Source organism: Bacillus rossius, chromosome 11 (assembly GCF_032445375.1).
Source record: "Bacillus rossius redtenbacheri isolate Brsri chromosome 11, Brsri_v3, whole genome shotgun sequence".
NCBI lineage: Eukaryota > Metazoa > Arthropoda > Insecta > Phasmatodea > Bacillidae > Bacillus > Bacillus rossius.
In genome coordinates, this window is record NC_086338.1 from 54,743,094 (window position 1) to 54,766,770 (window position 23,677).

Genomic DNA, 23,677 nt, shown 5'->3' on the forward strand with positions numbered 1-23,677 from the left:
ACAAATTTTTAGTCACAGTATCAGTTTTGGAAAACTATTGTGTTTGTTTCGTCTTTTCGTTTTGTCGTGATTTTGTCTCGTTTCAACTGTTGTGCTAAATATTTTGGGTTCAATATTTTTGTACTGTCATCATTTGTGGTTTTCTTTTTCGTTCTGTTAGTCCATTTTTCTTTGTTTTTCTTTGTTTGTTGACCATATTCCTGTTATGGAATATTATGTGGTGTTTATATCCTGTTGACAACAGCAATATTTGGCTTAATTTGTGTTTTTGTCTTTTGGGTATTTTTTAGTTTTCTTCTACAGTCATACATGTGCTTAGCAATGGCGTATGTCCAAAAGCTTAAATCAAGTCATGAACTCCCATTGCACAAATCTTTCAAAGATAATACAGTATCTAATAATTTGGTGCAGGGTGTGGTATAGAAACTTTTGAGAAAAAAAAATGCCAACAACTCGAAAACTACAACACTTCTGATTGGTTTTTTTCCCTGTGTCGTGTCTGCGGGCTGGCACGCCGGGACTCACCTTTGCGGGAGATGTGAGGGTACGGCGAGATCTCCACGCTGCGGTACGGACCCACGTCTTCTGGAACACAGAGCACAGAGTGTCAGTCACACGAACACGCCCTCCAGCGAGCAAGCGAGGCGGGGGCGATAAGAGCGACGCTCGCCGGCGCTTCCGGCGCGGTGTCGCCTCTAGGCGCAAGGCCGTGTCTGCTCGTGGTGCGGCGACAACTCTACACGGCGGAGGAATTAAGGCCCCCCTCCCACCCGGGCACACACGCGGTGCGCAGAGCTTCAGGAGAAACAACGCGGATTTCAAAACTAGTGGGGGGTCTGCTTACGAAAAGCATTTAACAATTCGCTGACGGCCGAAAAGTACCTTTTGATTTCGGATTTAAGTTTTTAAACTGTATTTTTACAAGAGTTTAAAATGGATAAAACGCATGTTTTTCAGAGTAATTTCTAGGCGTAAAACAACCGGTACAGATTCTTGGAAGAACTTAAGGGACTTGCATTACACCTTTTATCTTCATTTCTCGGCCATGTAATGTTACGGTCACCGCTCATGTGCACTGGGAGAAGACTGCGCGCCAGTCCAGAGGCGACACCGCGCTAGAAGCACCAGCGAGCGTCGCGCTTATCATCCCGCCTCGCCGACACACATTCACCCCGACCAGACGGCTGTACGTGGTGGGGCCGCTGGGAGCTCATAGAGACAAGAGACTCGAACACAGGACCCCCGGCTCATGCCAGGCTGGACTCCACACACCCGCTGGTCTCTTGGCGACAGAACATCACCTCTGCGTGGCCTAACACCGGCCCGAACACAACCGTTCCTGGAGCTCGCTAACCTCACACTGTGAACTCCACCTCACCCGCGGCGCTAGAACTACTGTCACTTAGACGGGAAGCCTTCTTTTCACAGACGCCCGATCGTGTATCTTCGGTTTTTTTTTGTTCATTGTAACTCATGATAACTAATGGTCAATTAGGTTAGGTTAGCTACATCATAAATACTTTAAAACATTGTGGACGGTTGATTTGGTTAGGATAGCTACATTAAAGACACTGTGAAATCATGTAAACGGTTTCCTAGCCCTGGATAGCTACATATTAAAAAAGTTATTTGCTAAGCAACCATAAAATGATTTTACAGTATTTTTTAATGTAGCTATACTTACCTAATATAACCAACCATCCACAATGTTTTAAAGTATTTATAATGTAGCTAACCTATCCTAATCGACCGCAAAATTTAATGCCACACCGGTTTATACAATGAGTTAGAACGGGGGGAAAAAATAGCGAGCATGAACTTCGGGGAACTTCGGGTAACTTCGGGTGTGGCTCTCACGTCTGTGAAATGAAGGCTTGCCCACCTCGACGCTCGGGCGATACGTGACGACAGACTGTGCATTGCAAGGAGGTGGTTATATGTGGCGGGTCAGTGACATGGGTGCTGCGTCGACAACTGCACACACTCCGACGTCTTCACTTCGCCGCCTGAGTATTGGAGTGTTCTATGTCCACTTTTTAGGTTTTTTATGCTATGGACACGAAATTAATATTAGTATTCATTTGTACTATATCCACACACGTCTACGCACGTAAAAATGTTTGTTCTTAATTTAAGACCAATATTATTTTGCTCTTATGTCATGCTATTCATAGTAATTTGAACTTTCAAATGCTTATATCTCAGTTCCGACTTCAATGGACATAGAACACTCCAATTCTCAGGCGGCGACTTGTTGCTAAATGAATCCTCTACTCCCAAGTTCCCTTGCGACAGTTCAAAAACTAAGTCCGGAAACAGAACTACTTATACGGTCTCGGAGTATTCTTGAACGCTTTTTTCGTGAACATACCCCACTCTTACATCGAGCAATTTTCAAATAGCGTGTTTTGTTTTTTTAAATTAAAACTCTGCACATCATATGTGTGTCCAGGTAGGCGGGGCCCTTTAAAAAAAACTAAAAAGTTGATACATTCATAACAGAGCAGAGATAAAAGCCATCATTAAAAGGCACGTAAGATATCGGGGATTTTCGGCACTTAACGCCATTTAATTCACTATTACTTGCAGATAGTGCCGTGGAACACTTCGTTTACAACCAGCTGATAAGAGTAAGAAAAATAAACTAGCGATAAATAACTAGCGTGTGGCGTCTCTGTTATCAGCCAAAGATGTCTCGGCTTTGTTGTCTACACGTCAAGTCACTGATGAACTTAAGAAAATTAATTTAATAAGATTGTACGTTAACAAAAATTAAATTCGAATCCGGCTGGCAACAATTGTTACGTACACCACAGTTAATGAGAGCGAATTATTGAGAAAGCTAGATACTAGCGTAATATTAACAACAAAATTCCACTGTTTACAAGTAGAGAGAGTTGAATCAGTGGAATAAAGTTATCAAGTGCCTATAAACGTTTTAGGAAAAAATAAAACCTATTAATAAGATTCTAGAAAATTTTCAATAAAAAAGGTTGTTGTAGTTAGCAAACATTAAATACGTACTAAAACTATGAATAAAACTATAAAACGGTTTTATATAAACAATTTTTTTTTTAAACTTAAGATCACTTTGCTCTGAAAAGCGACAATTGTGTTCCGAAGAATGTTTTGACTGCTTGATGGTCTTCAACATAGTGTGTTGAAGTTTGCGACGCTTCTGTCGTAATCGACTAGGTCCGGCCAACGCAGGTAAATTCGCCTATGAAAATGCGATATTTGAGTTAATGAATCTCCGCTATTCGCTTAAACAAATATCTGCACTGTAATTTTTTTCAATACCAACCACGAGAGTGAAAATAAACTACACTGTTTTGAGAATTATCTTGATCCATGAAAATTTCGCGAAATACCGTTATCTAATCATAGGTGATAGTCGGCAGTGATGATATGAGCAAAGGTAGTCACAATGTAAAGGACGCATTTCCAGTGGATGGATAGTATCCGAATACTTTTACTGCAAGCACCACCTGTTGATAGTTGGTCGTACTAATGTGCACGTAGCCATTTTGGGTCGTGATATCTACGAACATTCAGCAAAACTGAAATAACAATGACCAATTTAAAAAAAAAGTAATGTAACGTGAATGTTATAACGTCTGCGATCAAAATTAAAAAAAATGTTATGAATATCAAAATATTAAAAAAAATACTTATCATGAGAATTAATTAAGTATCCTGTAAGTTTAAGTTCTCCTTTCGGTAATTATTATTAACTTTCTAATTGTCTCTATGTGAGTCATCACAAATGTTTATAACTTTAAAACAAAGCTTGTGCCAAAAATCTAAAGTAATATTATATCAAATGAAACACTATTCCGAAGATAATGCCCTAGAAAGCTCGATTTTCGTGGACGCACGTAGGGGGAGAATCCCCCGCGAGGATTCGGAAACCACGGAAAGATGGTCGCGTCCAGTGCGATGATGGATTTCTGGTGTATCCCATGGCGGAGGAGCAGTGGCGTAGCCAGGAGTTGTGTATGGGGGGTGTTAAGAAGCATGCCCCCCCCCCCCCCCCCGTATTACAGCGGGGGTCCGGGGGTCCTCTCCCGGGAAAATTTGGATTTTAAGGTGTAAAATAGTGCTATTTTAGCAGTTTTCGGTAATTAAATTTAAATATTGTAATGGTAAAATTTTTATTAATTTTAATATGAAATTTGTTTGAGTGATGAATAAGAAATTAATTAATGATTTGGAGCTAAGGGGGGGAGGGGTTTGAACCCCTAACCCCCCCCCCCCTGGCTACGCCCCTGCTGAGGAGTCCGTCTAGGTCGGGGACGCACCACAACGCCGAATTACCACAACGCCGAATTACCACAACGCCGAAATACACTAACGCCGAAAAATGTAATTGCAGGACTGCCGCAAAGGTTAGGTTAGACTAGGTTAGGTTAGACCAGGTTAGGATAAGCTAGTTTAAGTTAGGTTAGGTTGTATTACGCTAGGTTAGGTCAGGTAAGGTTAGGTTTGATTGTGGTATTTCGGCGTTAAGGTACATTTAAGAAACACACACAAATTCATTCAGTTGTTATTTCGGCGTTGTGGTACACAGCAGTTTTCTGGCTGTCGGCGTTGGTGGTCAATTTTGACATTCGGTGTTATGGTATTTCGGCGTTGTGGTAACGACCCGTCTAGGTCTACCACAGGTCTGTGTGACGGCGACCAGACGAAGTCCAGGGGATGATGATGATGATGATGATGATGATGATGATGATGATGATGATGATGATGATGATGATGAAGATGATGATGATGACGGCACACGGAACAGGTAAATACGTGCGGTCAGGTGACGTCACGCGCCAGCCTTGACGCGACGTGCATGTGTGTGTTTCCCTGGGGGCGGGGTGAAGAGAGTGGTAATTGACGGTCACGACAGCGACAGATAAACTCGCGAATTGGAGAAGCAATAGCTGGGGCAACTGGGCAACTGGACAACTGGGCAGCTGGCGGGGAAGGTGGACAGCTGTTAGCACGGGCGCGCTAACCACGCGCCGACGCGACGACGACGCGCTACCGGTGAATGGGGGCCACTTGACACCTGGCGCCAGATCTCTCGTAGAGTGGTGAGAAAAGGGGGGGGGGGGGGGGGGGGCAACCAACAACAAAAAAAAAAATATTGAATGAAACTCGCCTAGCTAATGCGTTACGCAGAAATCACACTGTTAACATTCTCACAACATCCCCCTTTTCCCTCACCCTAATCAACCCCGAACTTACAGACAGCTGAAATATGTTATGATTTATAAGTAGAGACCGCGTGGCAAGGGGGGGGGGTAGGGGGGGGGGGTAAGTTGCCCCTCCTAGAGCCTTAGAGATATAAAATAATGTAGCCAAATGCAAAAAAAAAATACATACTTTTCCCACAACTTGCCCCCCCCCCCCCCCCTAGGTCATCGGCTGGCGACGCCCTTGCCGCGTACTAACACTTACTTTCCGTGACTTCTTTTTAACGCTTTTAGGTAATATTTTGTGTGTGTGTGTGTGTGTGTGTGTGTAGAGATAGAGAGAGAGAGAGAGAGATAGAGAGAGAGAGAGAGACTAAGCATGAGGGTGCTTGAGAGCTGACGTGGTGAACACCCAGGCAGGCTGGAAGAATCCTCGAATAAGAGCGACGGCATGAGGTCGAACCAGGCAACACGGCGTGAGAGACCACTGGAGGTCGAAGAAGCAGGGTCAGTGTCGGAGGGGGAGGGAGAGGGAGAGCGCGGCCTTGACCTTAGTGCGTGCGCACGCCACCAGGCAGCGCGCGCGGCGGGCCCTGACCGGCCGCACGCGACCACGGAATGCTCACTTTCGACGTGAATACGTCTTTAAAATTGCTTCCGTAGCGGGAGGCAATTAAAAAAAACTAATAACAAAATCGGGGGATACAGTTTGGTGTTGCAGCTACATATTTATCATCTCCATCCAAAAATTTAATCACACAACTGGATGGCTAAAGGATCAAAGAATTCGTTACACTAAGCGAGGACTGTGACGCACCACGCGCGGTGTAGGGGGAAGCGCCGCCATTTTGAAGTCATTTTGCTGCGTTTAGAGATTTCCATTTAGTGTAACTTTTGACTCGGAGAAGCAACGACGTTCGTTTGAGTTTCAATCGTCATCTCTCGTCAAAATCTATCAATAGCATACATAAAACATTAGAGTAAATAGTAACAGTGAATATATATGCTGTTAAAATAAAAAATACCACATTTTATGTTTTGTATACAAAATATTACCTGTTACGTACACGTATTCACGTACAACACACAGCCGTGTCTATGACACAGCCACACCACATTTTTTTAATGTGTTACTTCTCAGCTCTCGGTATACAGCATTTGGTGAAAGCAAATTTCGTGAATGCTACGTAAGTCGCATGGAACAGAAATTGTGTAACAACAGTGCTGCCATCTGTGACGAATGTCGCGAACCAAAGTTCACAAAGAAAAAAGGGAAAATTTATAGTATTTACGGTTTAGTGGATTTTAACAAGAATGGGCGGTATTTCATTAAAAAAATCCTTTGTGGAAAATTAGGTCCAAAGCCGGGGTTTGATATTTTATCAGGTCTTTATCGCTTTTAAATTTCGGGCTGCAAATCGAATGATTCAATAGTCGACGTGGCTGCTCCGGCAGCGATTTCTAGCGGCGGGTGAAGAAACTACATGTGATTCGCGTTCATAAATGTAGTTGAAAACACAATTTGCGTATATTATCTCGTTCGGCATTATTTGAAAGAATTATGCATTAAATTTCCGTGTTCATATGTAGTTTTTTTTTTTTTTTAATTAAATTTATCGCCATTAATAGGTTAAGTATTAGTTAATATCTATGTTTGTACATTTACACTAAAACTCTCTTGCATATGTTATTCTGTAACAAGATGATAATATAAGGATTTTTTTTAAAGTACTACTGATTTTATTAATTTTAAAAATGCTAATTGTATCTTTCTTGTGGGGACGAGAAAGTCTGTTTTTACCTTTACATTTTTACATGTAGGTCCAAATAAAAGTTTTTATAATACGGAACTTTTAGAATATTATATATACCTATATATATATATATATATATATATATATATATATATATATATATATAAACTTTATTTCTGCTCTATTTTTATAAGTTCAAAGTAATATTCACTGTGCTCGGTAATGTTACTTCAAAATTTTATGTAAGGTTAATATTAGATTAGATATATTGGATTAATATTAGAAATTGGAAATATATTGGTTTTAAAAATCAGAACACGCTGCAATAAATCCGGACTTTTTTTATCCATGAAAACATAACCATGGTGATACATCTCACTATGTACATTAAAATCACTTTTAAAATCATTTCATCACACCATCAAAGGTTGCATGTAAGAACCCAACATAAATATAACGAGTGTCACAAACCTGGATTATACGTTGATTTCTCAGGATATTCAAAATCACCAGTTAACCGCTGGGGGGGGGGGGGGGGGGGAAGATTCGGCCCTTTCCCTCACAAACAATGAAAAACAGTGACTTACATCTCAGCACTGTAGGCAACAGCCTAAACTCGCTCGCTCTATATCCAGATCCACTCTATGGACACGGGAACGAGACCAAGATTCGCTTCATTGGCCGGAAACGCCCGAACGCTTCCGACAGCGCGTTCGTGCGTCTTCGGCGATTGCGGTGCTTTGCTTTGCGTGCATGAAACATTTCCAGTGACTATATGTTTGCTTGCTAGGGGTTGACTGAAAAATTTTTTAACAGCAACTAATAAATACACGTTTGGACGTGACCTTTAAATTAGGAAATAATGACTTGTGCTCGCCAACGAAAGGTCCTAAGATGCTGTTTTTTTTTTTTTTTTTTTTTTTTTTTTTTTTTAGGAAAGCTTGTATGTTAGGTCAGGCCTAACATAACCTAGTTATAACGCCAATTTACCAGGCGAAGCTACACACGCTCCTTTGGCATCAAAACAACCAGAAATAGTTTTATGTAGTTCATTTTAATACATATGCGTGTAGACAACCTTCCAGTGACTACACGCCTACATAAAAGTCAACTTGTTTTAGAAAATCGTTAATTTTAAACCGGAGCGTTGCCATCGACCACAGGCGGCGCCGAAGTCGCACGCAGGGTGTCCACGAGGAATAAATATTTCGTACCAACTTAGGCGAGAAAAAAGTACTAGATCTGAAAAAAAGTACTAAATTATAATTTTTTATGGTTTTAATAGTTTAGGAAGTTATTATGGCATCGCAATGCTCTAACTTAAATATCACACCACACACATACAATACGTAGTTTTTAAAAATAATTTCGCTTAATAATAAAACATATTGGAGTTACTGTAATATTATTATATTAAAGAAAAAAAAAGTACTAGATCTGAGCGTAAATGTACTAGACCACTAAAAGTACTAGATCTAGTAGGAAAGTACTAACTGTGGACACCCTGGCTCGCACGGGCGAAGGTTCGGGATTGTTCGGGATTGTTCGGGATTGTTCGGGCGCGTGGCCTGCCGGGAAATGACGGACTGACGTGGAGAGCCGAGGTCGGGGTGAAGACACGCAACCAGGGTCGACAACCCGAGAGATCCCCCCCCCCCCCCTTCTCCCCTTTCCAACAGGCCCCCTCAGCCAAAAAAAAAAAAACACACTCACACAAAAGAAGAATAAAAAGCCGTCGCTTCACGCATTACTCGAGCTCACAGTCAGCGCAAGGCGTACGTACTTTTCATGGTCAGGGACTGGAACTATTCGTGTTTCAATGACCTCTAGGATGGACTCCACATACCTCTTATGTACTCTAGATACTTTTCATTCATTACTGGAGACCTGAAAATTCGTGGGTTCATTTCATGTTATGCTAAAATTCAAATAATTATACCTTAGTGCGGCTTCTGCCATTGGTTAATTGTTAATCTGGAGGACTGAGGGCCAATTAGAGACCCTCACTCATAGAAGTGTCGAATCACAGGCCACCCAGTCGAGACGACTCACAAGTCAGCAGCCAATGTACAGTTGGCATTTGCCCGAGTGTGTAGAGGATATTGGTGTCTATCCTGAAGATCATTGAACCCGCGAATTTTTCCGGTCTCTATTAATTACTAACTTTTGTTCGGTTTTTCAACGGCTCAGAGTCAAGGGCGGATCCAAAACGACGGTGAGGGGAGATCCAAATTAAATTTTCTAATACAATTTTAGTACATTTAAATATTTAGTTAATTTTAATTGTAATTCAAAAATCGTCCTGTTATCTTCTATAGCACTGCAGTAAAATAACACTTAACGTAAGTTTGGAGAAACTATGGTAATGAATTAGGAGAACATTACATATGTATATATGTATTCAGGGTTCAGGGGAGGGCCATGCCACTATCCCCCCCCCCCCTCGGAGTAATTTAAGATAAACTGTGGCCCAATCACTGAGGCAGCAAAATGGTAAACGTACCTACTTGGAATCTAGTCTATCGCGAAATGAATCGGCTAAAGTTTACGGTCGTTATCCGTGGTTAAAAATATTTGTTACTTCCTGGGGCTGGATAGCTCTTCTTTTTGACATGAATACGTCTTTAAAATTGCTTCCGTAGTGGGAGGCAATTAAAAAAAAATAACGAATGATAACAAAATCGGGGTATACAGTTTGGTGTTGCAGCTACAGATATATCATCTACAATCCAAAATTTAATTACACCACTGGATAGCTAAAGGATCAAAGAAATCGTTAAGGCTAAGTGAGGACTGTGACGCATCGCGCGCGGCGGAGGGGGAAGCGCCGCCATTTTGACATCATTTTGCTGCGCTTCGAGATTTCCATTCACTATAACTTTTGACTCGGAGAAGCTACGACGTTCGTTTCGGTTTCAATCGTCAGCTCTCGTCAAAATAAATCGATTGCATATATATATATAACATTAGTGTAAAATAGTTACAGTGACTATATATATTGTTAAAATTAAAAAAAAATAATCAAAAATATATAATGTCGGTCTATACGCGTCAAAAAGCGTATTCACGTACAACACACGGCCGTGTCCATGACACAGCCACACCCCATCCCCCCCCTCCCCAAATTAAGGTGGATACATAGTTCAGTCCAACGTCTCTTCGAAAGCGAGGTCATTAAGGCCCTGAAACAGTGTCAAATTTTCGCTTCCAACACCTTTATGTCGTGTCAAAGTTGCTGGGTTATGACGTAACCGAAAACGTCATCAGCACATCCATGTTTGTTTGACAAGTTGGATGGCTTGAGTTCTTGTGTTTCCATCAAATATTTTTATTTTTTTTCATGTAGGACGGGTTTTGAAATATGTTGGATATTGGATGCATTCGGCCAATTACAACCGTGCCTAGCGAAAACGGAAATCACATCCGTTTCCGTCACAACGTAAATTTAAAATGGCGAAGAACACATTCACGATTAAAGAGATTATAAAAGTGAAATAACTATAAAAATGATAGTATAAATGTCGTATGCGAAAACATTTTATGTGTGAAAATGAAATCATGTTTTTATTAATTCAAAAAAAATCATTGAAACACGCGTGAAATAAATAAAGGTGCTGTTTATTCAGTAGTCTTACCCAGTTTTTTTTTTAAGGTTCTGCTTGTATAACAAGATGATTCTTATAGATTCATTCCCGAAGAAAGTGAACCAACTCAGTACCCGCAGATCTACGAAGACAACGGTAAGTGTACAAACAAGATCAGCCCCTGCGGCGGTGTTGCCCGACCCAGCAACAGGTTGCCGCGCCGACAAAGAAGGCAATGTAGCAACGGCGGGAGAGCAACTAACTGTCTGGCCAATTACCCCACTGAACATAGCTTCGCCTGCGCCATTAGAACTGCCTTGCCCCTCCTGGAATCCCCCGCTGGCCTTGAGAAGCTCTCATTGGCTACCCGCATGGTGCGGGGGGAAGGGAGGGTGAAGGAGGGGAGGGAGGCTGAAGGAGTGGAGGGGGCAAAGAAGGGAGGGGTGGCAGGCGGCGCGGAATGCCGCCCGCCGAGTCGATAAAGCCGACATTCCTGGAACTAGGTGCTACGGAGCACGCTACTCGGCGCGCCGTATTGCCCCCCCCCCCCCTCAATCTACCCACACGGGTGGTTCTCGCCCGCAATAACCTAGTGTCAAGGGCATAATGGATGGGAGGAGGGATAAAAGCATGAGGATAAAAATACTTCGGTGGGGTCTAAATCCTCAATAATATTTTAAAACTAAAAGAAACTCCCCCCCCCCTTTCCACAACTGAAAAGAGTAACATCATAACTATATAACTATTAGAAATATATATTTTTTTTTTGCGATTAAATCATCAACTGTCATTATGAGCCGTGTGGGAGACGGGGTGGTTGAGTGGCGTAGTCGGGTGCACACTGGATTACAGCGCGAGGGGTTCTGGGTTCGTATCCCGGGTAAGGCATGGGTGTAAATTTGTAAATGTTATAAAATTTTGTCACTAACTTGTCAAAGTCAATAAAAACTGTCAAACGAAACTATCACACTATAAGGAATAATAAGTAAACAAAGAGGGGTTGGGGGGGGGGGTTGGGTGGCTGGTGATGACATTCACGAGCAAGTCGAACATTTATTCAATCATTAAAATAAAATAAAAAAATAAAAAGTGGTTACAACTCTCGCCTCTCAGCACGGCGATCTGGGTTCGATTCCCCGGCGGGGCAGAACCAGGATTTTTTCGCAGGTGGGAAACGTGGCGGACGATACCGTGACCTGTAAACCCCCCCCCCCCCCCAACTCATCAGGCTGACCGGAACGACAAGGTATACGGTAGTCGACTCCTGCGGGTGTTAAGCCGCGCTCTGCCTAAACGAAGACAAATCTGCAATACCTACTACACGATAAATACTGTTGAAATCAAAAATTCCCTGTTTGTTTGTTTCCATATCTCCCCCTTAGTTCGCAACCTGTTCGCTCCTTCGAATGAAGCAGGAAAACCTGTTATACATATTTGAAATTTCCACATTGTTCGAGGTTATCAAGTATCACACAGCACTATGTATGTCCAACATTCAACACTACATTGAAACCATTTGTTCGTGATTTAAACATTAAAATGCTACAGCTTCACATTTCACAATTTAATATAAAGCATGCCTGCTCTGCATACCTGCCTGTGTAACTGAATAGATTCAATTATTTTGACAAAACTGGAAAATCGAACGCCAACGAAGATGGCAATTATGGAATGATGCAAGAAGTGATGACAATTACGACGCAATATTTTCCGGGTTTTTCAATTTGTCATCGCTGGAATAAAACACGATGCTGCCATAGTTGTTTACTCCGAGTTCTATTTTTGGTACGTTATCATACGGGATTTCCTGCTGAGTGGCGATTCAAATGCAAGAGACAGATTATTTTTTTGGTTTTCTACGTCGTACCCAACCGTACGATACAATATATGCATTACAAATATTAAAACGTGCATAACATTTTTAATTTGTGATATTATTCAAATACCAGTTACTTTGTTTGCAATGAATGTACTAGAAAAAAAAATACCGTGGTTCATGGCTAAAAGAATAGGAACAGTTTAAAGCGAAACTGGCAGACTACATATTAATAAACAGAAACAAAACAAATGAAAATAGGAAAACAATACAAAACAATAAAAACACAACACAACGCGGACCTCCACTGACATAGTATTGGGCGACTTTTATCGGCGCTGCTATGAGTACTCTTTGAACCAATGGGAACGCCACCTAACCTAGTTTTTTTCTTAAACTTGACTTAGTAATAGTGTTATCTAGTCACATCTGGGGTAAACAAAAAATACAGTGGTTTTGTTCTTGTAATGCCTTGAATAGTATATGTAATGCCTTGAATAGTATAGTAGATACATGGACGAAAAATTTTCAAGCACTAGTAAAAACTAGTATTCTCAAATATAATTGAAGTTTGATTACTAATGCTAAGTATTTAAAAACTAATTAGTGAAAACACCCATCATTTATGCATGAGTTCCAGTTAAATTAAAAACCACTACTAAAAAAATAAAACCATACTGGATTAGGTCAAAGTTTTCTTAACAGAACCAACAGAAAACGAGTGTGTTTTTAGCATTGGATTTTGTTCAGTTTGCAGAAAACTATCAGGGCGGTATTCCAAGACGTTCGGAAGGACTGCCTTGTTGGGATACAACCTTAACCTAACTCGCAGACCGTATTCCAGAACGTGTCCAAACCCAGTCCCACGGGGGAGAAACTCTAATTACCGAGACTGAGACCTAGTTTTTTGAAGTAGTTATGGGCCCGTCCGCTAGATAGTAGTTTTCATAATATATTGCTGACATAACTACATTAATTTATTAGAAGTAATGTATAAGCTATTATCAGGCAAACAAACCAGTGAAAATTCACTCTGTTTAGGTAGCCACTAAGTTTGTGGTGTGTAATACAATGAGTTTTTGCACCTCCTACTCCTTTATTTATTACATGACGGCTTATTACAAAACAGCATTAAGTATTTTCGCATAGATTAAATTAGTTTTGCGCCGCCAAGGAGATAACTTAATATAACCAAAAAAAACGTATTAACTAAAATACCAGCTCGTCCACGAGATAGCACTGCGGTACCAACTATGCCACAGTACCACGGCAACTCCACTTGACCACCCCGCCGAACCAACAAGACCAGCACCGTCCGGACAGGGCAAGCCCGAGCCAAACCACCAGCGAGAACGAGACATCATCATCCACACGTCACCATCACACCACATGAATCATCCCCCCTAGGACCTGGTCGTCGGGAGGGGCCTCACCCAGTGTATACATACATTATATTGTATTGTATTTTTCTATTTAATCAATGTACTCATCCAGTGTTTCCAATCATGTACCTAGCTGTCTCAAATAAAGTTGAGATGATTTTTGGCAGGGTGGACCCCCTAAGGGGGTCCCCATTTAAAAAAAAAAAAAAAAAAAAAAAAACTTTGTATGAGAACCTCTATTCCGATTTTTTATTTGCTGGTAGTTATGGGCCCGCCCAACAGATAGCGATACATGTCGCGTGAAACATGGTTTCAGTTTCCACTGTAAGAGTTGCACTTTATTTCCCTCCTTGTTCTGTGCCCGCACTGACCCCGGGCCACAGGCGGGAAAATTTGAGGTGCGAACAAAAAAAAAATTGTTAGTTTATACTAACTATTGCAGTTCTCTAAAAATCATTAGGGCCTAATCCAAAAAAAAAAAACCTTTCGTAATAGATTTAAAACTAGTTAAAAACAATATACAGCACGTATTGTTATATTGCGGTAGTTACAACAGCAGTATGAAATTGAATATATATATATATATATATATATATAATTTAAATAAGGAAAAAAATAAGTCAGAGACCTCTTTGAAAAACTTAAGTATTTAGTTGCAGTGTGTGCTGTTTTGAAACTGTTAACAAACAAGCCTGGTTTGTAACGTCTGATGACCAAAACCCGAAGTTCCCCGAAGTTCATGCTATTTCCCCGTATCCTTAATGTAGCTATCCTAACCAAATCAACCGTCCACAATGTTTTAAAGTATGTAGCTAACCTAACATTAGTATCCTTTTATCAACACCGCCATATTTATTTACAACGAACCAAAAAAAAAACCGAAGATGCACGATAGTTTGTTTGGCTGTCTCGTCTGTGGAAAGAAGGCTTCCCGACGGGGACAGTAAGGGGGAGGAATGAGAGGGGAGGAGGGTGTGTGACCCAGTTGCGGGACAGCCGGCGGGGTCACACGTGCAGACCGCAGGGTGGAGGGAGGAGGGGTAAGAGGCCTGCCCGCGGGACACGCCCCCTTCGACCGGACAGACCTGACCAGGGTCACCGACCGCGGCGCCCACGGCTGCCAACACTCCGGTGGTTCCGCCCCGAGCAAGCACGGCTGTCCGCGGCCACACTGGCATTACAAGTGCCGGCGGGAACACAGCCTACCAGGAGGGAAAATTACATGAAAGAAAAAAATACTAGTATTAGAAGAGAAAAGAACCAAAAAGGAAACGTACCATAGAGGAAAACTACCAGAAGGTAAAAGTACCAACAGAAAAGAGCACCTCCAGGGAAAAGTACCAGCATGGAAAGGTTCCAGCAGAAATCTACCAGAAGGAAAAAGGACCACAGAGAAAAACTACCAGCAGGTAAAAGTACCAACAGAAAAGAGCACAGATCGCACAGATCGCACGGAACGCGGTGAGTAACGGAACGCGGTGCTGCGAGGCGAAGGCGACGTTGTGAAGCAACGGCCGCTCGTCAGCGCCGGATGTGACGCATGACGGTGATGGGTCGACAGTCGCGAGCTGTCCGTCTGACGACAGAGCATCCATCTTCTCCCCTCCCGCCCACCAACCGCTAGGCCCACATGACACAGACGATACCACGCAGTGCGGTCACACACGCGGGCGTAAGACCTTAAGGGCAGGACAAACAGACATGATGGACCTGGACCCTAGCATCTGTACCAGATGGGACCTGGATCCTAACAGGAGGACAAACAGACATGATGGACCTGGGTACTAGCATCTTCACCAGATGTAACCTGGATCCTAACAGGAGGACAAACAGACATGATGGACCTGGACCCTAGCATCTGTACCAGATGTAACCTGGATCCTAACAGGAGGACAAACAGACATGATGGACCTGGGTACTAGCATCTGCACCAGATGTAACCTGGATCCTAACAGGAGGACAAACAGACATGATGGACCTGGGTACTAGCATCTGTACCAGATGGGACCTGGATCCTAACAGGAGGACAAACAGACATGATGGACCTGGGTACTAGCATCTTCACCAGATGTAACCTGGATCCTAACAGGAGGACAAACAGACATGATGGACCTGGACCCTAGCATCTGTACCAGATGTAACCTGGATCCTAACAGGAGGACAAACAGACATGATGGACCTGGACCCTAGCATCTGTACCAGATGTAACCTGGATCCTAACAGGAGGACAAACAGACATGATGGACCTGGGTACTAGCATCTTCACCAGATGTAACCTGGATCCTAACAGGAGGACAAACAGACATGATGGACCTGGACCCTAGCATCTGTACCAGATGTAACCTGGATCCTAACAGGAGGACAAACAGACATGATGGACCTGGGTACTAGCATCTGCACCAGATGTAACCTGGATCCTAACAGGAGGACAAACAGACATGATGGACCTGGGTACTAGCATCTTCACCAGATGTAACCTGGATCCTAACAGGAGGACAAACAGACATGATGGACCTGGACCCTAGCATCTGTACCAGATGGGACCTGGATCCTAACAGGAGGACAAACAGACATGATGGACCTGGGTACTAGCATCTTCACCAGATGTAACCTGGATCCTAACAGGAGGACAAACAGACATGATGGACCTGGACCCTAGCATCTGTACCAGATGTAACCTGGATCCTAACAGGAGGACAAACAGACATGATGGACCTGGGTACTAGCATCTGCACCAGATGTAACCTGGATCCTAACAGGAGGACAAACAGACATGATGGACCTGGACCCTAGCATCTGTACCAGATGTAACCTGGATCCTAACAGGAGGACAAACAGACATGATGGACCTGGGTACTAGCATCTTCACCAGATGTAACCTGGATCCTAACAGGAGGACAAACAGACATGATGGACCTGGACCCTAGCATCTGTACCAGATGTAACCTGGATCCTAACAGGAGGACAAACAGACATGATGGACCTGGGTACTAGCATCTGCACCAGATGTAACCTGGATCCTAACAGGAGGACAAACAGACATGATGGACCTGGACCCTAGCATCTGTACCAGATGTAACCTGGATCCTAACAGGAGGACAAACAGACATGATGGACCTGGACCCTAGCATCTGTACCAGATGTAACCTGGATCCTAACAGGAGGACAAACAGACATGATGGACCTGGGTACTAGCATCTTCACCAGATGTAACCTGGATCCTAACAGGAGGACAAACAGACATGATGGACCTGGACCCTAGCATCTGTACCAGATGTAACCTGGATCCTAACAGGAGGACAAACAGACATGATGGACCTGGACCCTAGCATCTGTACCAGATGTAACCTGGATCCTAACAGGAGGACAAACAGACATGATGGACCTGGGTACTAGCATCTTCACCAGATGTAACCTGGATCCTAACAGGAGGACAAACAGACATGATGGACCTGGACCCTAGCATCTGTACCAGATGTAACCTGGATCCTAACAGGAGGACAAACAGACATGATGGACCTGGACCCTAGCATCTGTACCAGATGTAACCTGGATCCTAACAGGAGGACAAACAGACATGATGGACCTGGGTACTAGCATCTTCACCAGATGTAACCTGGATCCTAACAGGAGGACAAACAGACATGATGGACCTGGACCCTAGCATCTGTACCAGATGTAACCTGGATCCTAACAGGAGGACAAACAGACATGATGGACCTGGGTACTAGCATCTGCACCAGATGTAACCTGGATCCTAACAGGAGGACAAACAGACATGATGGACCTGGGTACTAGCATCTTCACCAGATGTAACCTGGATCCTAACAGGAGGACAAACAGACATGATGGACCTGGACCCTAGCATCTGTACCAGATGGGACCTGGATCCTAACAGGAGGACAAACAGACATGATGGACCTGGGTACTAGCATCTTCACCAGATGTAACCTGGATCCTAACAGGAGGACAAACAGACATGATGGACCTGGACCCTAGCATCTGTACCAGATGTAACCTGGATCCTAACAGGAGGACAAACAGACATGATGGACCTGGGTACTAGCATCTGCACCAGATGTAACCTGGATCCTAACAGGAGGACAAACAGACATGATGGACCTGGGTACTAGCATCTGCACCAGATGTAACCTGGATCCTAACAGGAGGACAAACAGACATGATGGACCTGGGTACTAGCATCTGCACCAGATGGAACGAGGCTCCCAGCAGCAGTAGGACAAGCAGACATGATGGAACGAGGCTCCCAGCTGCAGGGGGCGAGTGACGGCGGCCGGAGGCTGCGCAGCAGGGCACGCCGCCAAGCCGCTCACCTGGCCGCCCCGGGGCCAGCAGTTCGGGGAAGCGGCGGCGCGGGAGGCCTCGCCGGCCCGAGCCAACAGGATGCGCGTGTCCGCGTCAGGGGGCGGGGCGCCCGGGGCGATCCGGTGGCGGGGTCGACCAACTGCCAGCCACCTTCCTCAACATCGCACCGCGGTCCGCGACTTACCCGCGCACTCTTCCCTGTCGCTGGACTCTGAACCACAACAACTCCACACAGTTAACTATTTTTATCACGTTTTTACTTTTAAATGATAGATTTTACTCCATATTTAAATTAAATAACTGTTAAATCAAAATAACAGGTTTTTTTTATTAAATACTCGAAATAAAAAAAAAAATATATATGTCACTGAAAAATATTTTACTGACAAAATAGTTTATTTTAATATTCAGTGGTTGTTTCGCCCTTTCACGTCACGGATTTTTCACCGGGGCTCACACGGAGAAGCCTAAGATGTGCATCAAGCTCTGTCCCTGCCCGAACACGCCCGAATATTCACCTTCGGCCAACCTCGAGATTTGTTTTAATTTTTGCGCAGGATAAATGAATTCAAATGTTAAAAGTGGTCGGTTAGGTTAGCTAAATTAAACATTTTAAAACACTATGGACGGTTAGCTAGGTTAGTGTAGCTACGTTAAAATGAACAGAGAAATATAAATCTAATATATAAAATTCTCGTGTCACAGTTTTCGTTGCCATACTCCTCCGAAACGGCTTGACCGATTTTGATGAAATTTTTTGTGCTTATCCGGTATCTATGAGAATCGGCCAACATCTATTTTTCATCCCCCTAAATGTTAGGGGTAGTCCACCCCTAAATTTTTTTTTTATTTCCAGTTTTTGGTAGGAAATCACCATGGCAACGGCTGTTGCTTTGTTGATGCTTCATTCGTCTCTATGGCAACGGCTATTTCATTGTTAGTGCAGTCCTCATCACCGTTGAAATTTTGCAAGTACTTTAAATATCAAAAATTGCCCTTTTTTTTCAAGTATATATATTTTACAGACTTGAAACTTCACAGTAATGTTCCTTATGTTACGCAGGATGACATTTTCCGAAAATTAGATCCCATAGCATAGGTGGTTAAAACCAGGCAACAGTGGGTACTTTGTCTGCATGAGAACAGTATTTTGCATTGTTCATGCCTTCTGCGTCTCCATGGCAACAGGCATCGCGCGGCAGTGGCGTACCCACAACGAGGGGCATGTATTATGAGCGGCGCAAGAGTGATCTGCCTGTAGACTGCCGTAGCGAAGTACGGGTACATCAGTTTTATGTTGCGTGCACGAGTCGGGAAACCATCGGTACATTATACAGCATTGTAATAAATTTTCACGGAATTTTTTATTATTTACCATTACTGTAAATGGGAGATGTGGCATAATTCTTTTTCCATTAGTATAGCCGTGCGAAGCCGGGTCGGGCAGCTAGTATGTATATAAATAAACCCGAGGTTGGCCGAAGGTGAATATTCGGGCGTGTTCGGGCAGGGACAGAACTTGTACATCTTTAGGCTTCCCCGCTTTAGAAGGCCAAATATTATAGCATTGGAACAGAGTATGGTAAGGTTTTTTTTTATCGTGTGTTCATTTGTTTTGGAGCGGATGTGGTACGAGGAATGACGTAATAAATAAACAACAGTTGTATTCAGTAAATAGGTACCTATTCAGAATGTTGTCAGAAACGCAGTGAATATGTGTGCAAATAAGTGTAATTGTATCTAGTGAAAGAGAAAGGCGTTTATTTGTAACAGATTGTTATGAAGGTGAAGTGGAGTGTAATAATGCGTGGCTTGAGATTGTATTAGTAAACGGAAGAACTACGGTTAGCGTTTCGAAATGGAGAGAAACGGCAATTAGATTTGGAGTGAATGATGCAACTGTAAGAGAAAAATTGATAGTATAGAACCACTGCAGTAAAAACAAGAAAGGTCAGTGGGATTGAATGGATGTGAAGATTTTGTATTTTGTAGTTGTTTTACGTGTATGTGGTGTTTTGTGTTAGGTGACAGTCGCGTATTCAATTATTTGAAAGTAAGGGTTTTTATACGATAAAGAATCGCGGTATCGTTTAGTAGACTACAGTCCCAACCGGTATAGTGTATTTTGCGATACCGATAATTAATATATTGACAGTAAGCAATAACAGGTAAAATATTTGCGGTATTGTTCCGACCGGTCTATTTTATTTTGCTACACCGGTAAATTATATATTGATAGTAATAATTAAAAAAAATATATTCGTGGTATCGTGAAGTACACCTCAGTCCCGCCAGATATGATGTATTTAGCGATACCGATAATACTTAATTGAAAGTAATAATTATTAGAAAAAAAATCGCGGTATCGTGTATATTGTGATACCAGTGATTAAGGCAATGAAAGTAAGACTTTTACAGAAAATATTTTATGGGCATCGTCCCACTCGTTCTATTGTATTTTCAGTTATCGGTTTTAATTCTTTATAATTCACGTCTCCCGTAACTTTGATATTTCAGAATCACGATGTTCTCTAATAAATAGGGCACGTTGCTTATAATTCACTATACCAATGTAATTTATATCACGTACAGAAATAGTGTCTTTGATGAGTGAAATTTCGGTATCGCAAAATAGTCCCTTAGCCGGGGGGGGGGGGGGGGAATTATTGTGTAGTTTGCGATACCGACAAAACATAATATTTAAAAAATGCAATACGTGAGAAATAGTGTGTTTATAGTTTCCTGCTCAAAACCCCCATATTACCGCGCTTGTTCTGTAAGAATGTAGAGGTAGTAATGACGTAAGCGACGCCATATTGGTGACGTCATTAGTATTGTTACGGAATCCTATAATGCAATAGTACCCTGCAAAGTACGAAAAACTATTATCCTTTATATATGTATATATTTTTTTCATTTTACATAGCTAGGGATTTAATTTAAAAGGTGCCCACACCAGCAAATATTCAGTATGGATCCTTTTGAACGTAACGTCGTACAGACTTTAAAAGTTTTATTGTTTTAAATAATTTTGTCCATTTTATGTATTTATTTTAGTGTTTAGGTTAATAGACTTGTTTATAAATATATACAGCATTTCTTGATACGCCGTCCACGGTGGTTTGGTATTTATGTCGATTGTGTTACACATATGTTTTCAAGCATTTAATTTTAGTGTACAGTTAAATATATTCAAGTTTTAACATATTCGAGGCTGAAGCCAACTGCGAACCATGCAGCCACGAAATTCCATATACATTTGTTTTGGGTTGGAGTTTAGTTCGCATTAAAGATACACACAAGTTAATGATATATATATTTTTTTAATTCATGCCAGCTAACACTCTCTACTCGGTCGTCCTTGATTTCATCCAGACTTTTCTCTGCTATTGTTTGTTTTTTTGGGCACAAGCTTGATTATCGCGAACAGCTATGATAGTCGCGGCGAGACCTGTAATCAAATTAATATTGCAATGTTTTCGATGCCGCGTTTAAATCTGACTGCTCCTGGTATATCGTGGAGATTATCACCGTCCTTTTATTTTACAATGTTTCAGTTTGTTCCGAGTTGTTCTCTTATTTAAGCTCGAACATTTACGAAAGTAGTACGTAAAACTGGCAACTACGCGGAAGAATGTACAAAATGGCCCTAATCTCGCAAGCTCAAAGCAACAACTTGAAAACGATTCAGCGTCGGTGCTGAATGATTCCCTAAGCACTGCCGTGAGACGCGAGCGATGTACCTCCCGCCTTCTAATTGGAGCGCAGCTGTTGGCCCGCGCTCAAAAATTAATAACCGCAAATAAATAATCGTAAAAAGAAATTTAAAAGAAAAAATATTCCGGGAAGTTGGCGACGGGGCGAAATACCAAAGATTCCTGAGTCTCCCACGGTTATATTCGCTACTGCGTGGGAGCCATTCTATGGAGAGTGCAGTACAGCAAGATTCCATCCACTGTTGCCAAACTGACACCACCCAACCTGTTAACATTAACATTATTATATATGATGGTTATAAGTTTATTTCATCCACTGTTGCCAAACTGACACCACCCAACCTGTTAACATTAACATTATTATATACGATGGTTATAAGTTTATTTCATCCACTGTTGCCAAACTGACACCACCCAACCTGTTAACATTAACATTATTATATATGATGGTTATAAGTTTATTTCATCCACTGTTGCCAAACTGACACCACCCAACCTGTTAACATTAACATTATTATATACGATGGTTATAAGTTTATTTCATCCACTGTTGCCAAACTGGCACCACCCAACCTGTTAACATTAACATTATTATACAGTATACTATACGATGGTTATAAGTTTCAGTAATTTATAAATTTTAACAATTTCATAGTAACTTTTGATAGTTATTACATTTGTATAGGTACATTACGAAACAAATTTTTTCATCAATTCTAAACACAAATTATTATTTTACTGGTAGCAGTCTTTGAAGTTGAAGCTGAACAATATTTTTACTGTAAATAATAGAGAAAGTATTTAATATGGATCACTGAGCGTCTGGATAATGTTTAATTAAAAAAGTTATACAACCACAGCAAAACTTTTCGCTGTCGTAAAATGATTTCATTGATATAAAGTATAACTACGCTTCAGAAAAAAAAAGGGGGGGGGGGAGTTGTCTGTAAATTGGGTTTACGGACGATAATTTTACGTAATAACGTCATAAGAAAACATTGATGAAAAATTGCATTATTTTTAATTTTCAAATATTATTTACAGTTTTTGAAAATTTAATTTAAATAATTTGTTTAAATATAATAACGAACAATTAGTTATAGAAATAAACTGAAATCAAATCAATGTAAATAAATTGTTAATTTGAAATGACGAAATTGAACAAATAAATCAAATTTTTCTAAGTTGCTGCTTTTAAAAAGCCCGCCTTAACCTGTTTGATGTTATAAAATATTTTCTCGCACGGTGGTTAGGCCGGTTCTTGCACGCTCGGTTCAGGCGGAAACGTGACAATGAGTCATGCTTTTTCGTGCGTGCAGCCGGCGTTCATCGATTTTTAAGACGTTATCACGTCAAAAAAAATGCTTATGAAAAATAATGGTGTTACCTCTGAAATCCTTTTACGTCATCAACAGGTTTGTAATTGGACATCCAGATGCTTTTAGTGTTTGATCTTAAATATTTTCTCCATTATTTGCAATTTAAAAAAATTATTAAGCTCAAACGTAATAGGCATATAACTTACCCGCCTTTGAAAACACTTTAGACCATAAATAATATACAACCTGTAGCCGACGTTTGTCGGTCGAATACGACTCACTCTATAATTATATTCACATATGATTATAAAACTCAATCACGTGAAAATTCGGCTGAACATGGGTATTCCCAGCAGGAACCAGTAAGGTAAGATAATCGGGTCCAGTGGTTGGCCTTGATTCTTACTGTGGGAAACACGGTAAATGCTTACCGCATTGAACATTTCGAGCGACAGCGAAAATAACGCGATTGCGAAAACGCACAGTCATGAAAAGTATAAGCTCAGATAAAATACTACTCATTTGTATTGTTCCGCCCACGAGAATATTGTTTGTTTTCATACTCAGTGCAAACGAACGTAAATTCTAGTCGTG

The 23,677-nt window shown here is 41.7% G+C and overlaps 1 protein-coding gene across 6 annotated transcripts in view; it reads right to left on the bottom strand.

The window, feature by feature from the left end:
• The window catches only part of LOC134537017 (histone deacetylase 4), a 184,555-nt gene that overhangs the window by 80,734 nt on the left and 80,144 nt on the right, over positions 1-23,677 (bottom strand). For 5 of the 6 annotated variants that reach the window (XM_063377209.1, XM_063377208.1, XM_063377207.1 and 2 more), the window contains exon 3: positions 526-585. In XM_063377209.1, coding sequence (XP_063233279.1) covers positions 526-585 — 60 coding nt within the window. The remainder of the gene's footprint in view (positions 1-525; positions 586-23,677) is intronic. The other variant, XM_063377206.1, reaches the window with a different exon arrangement.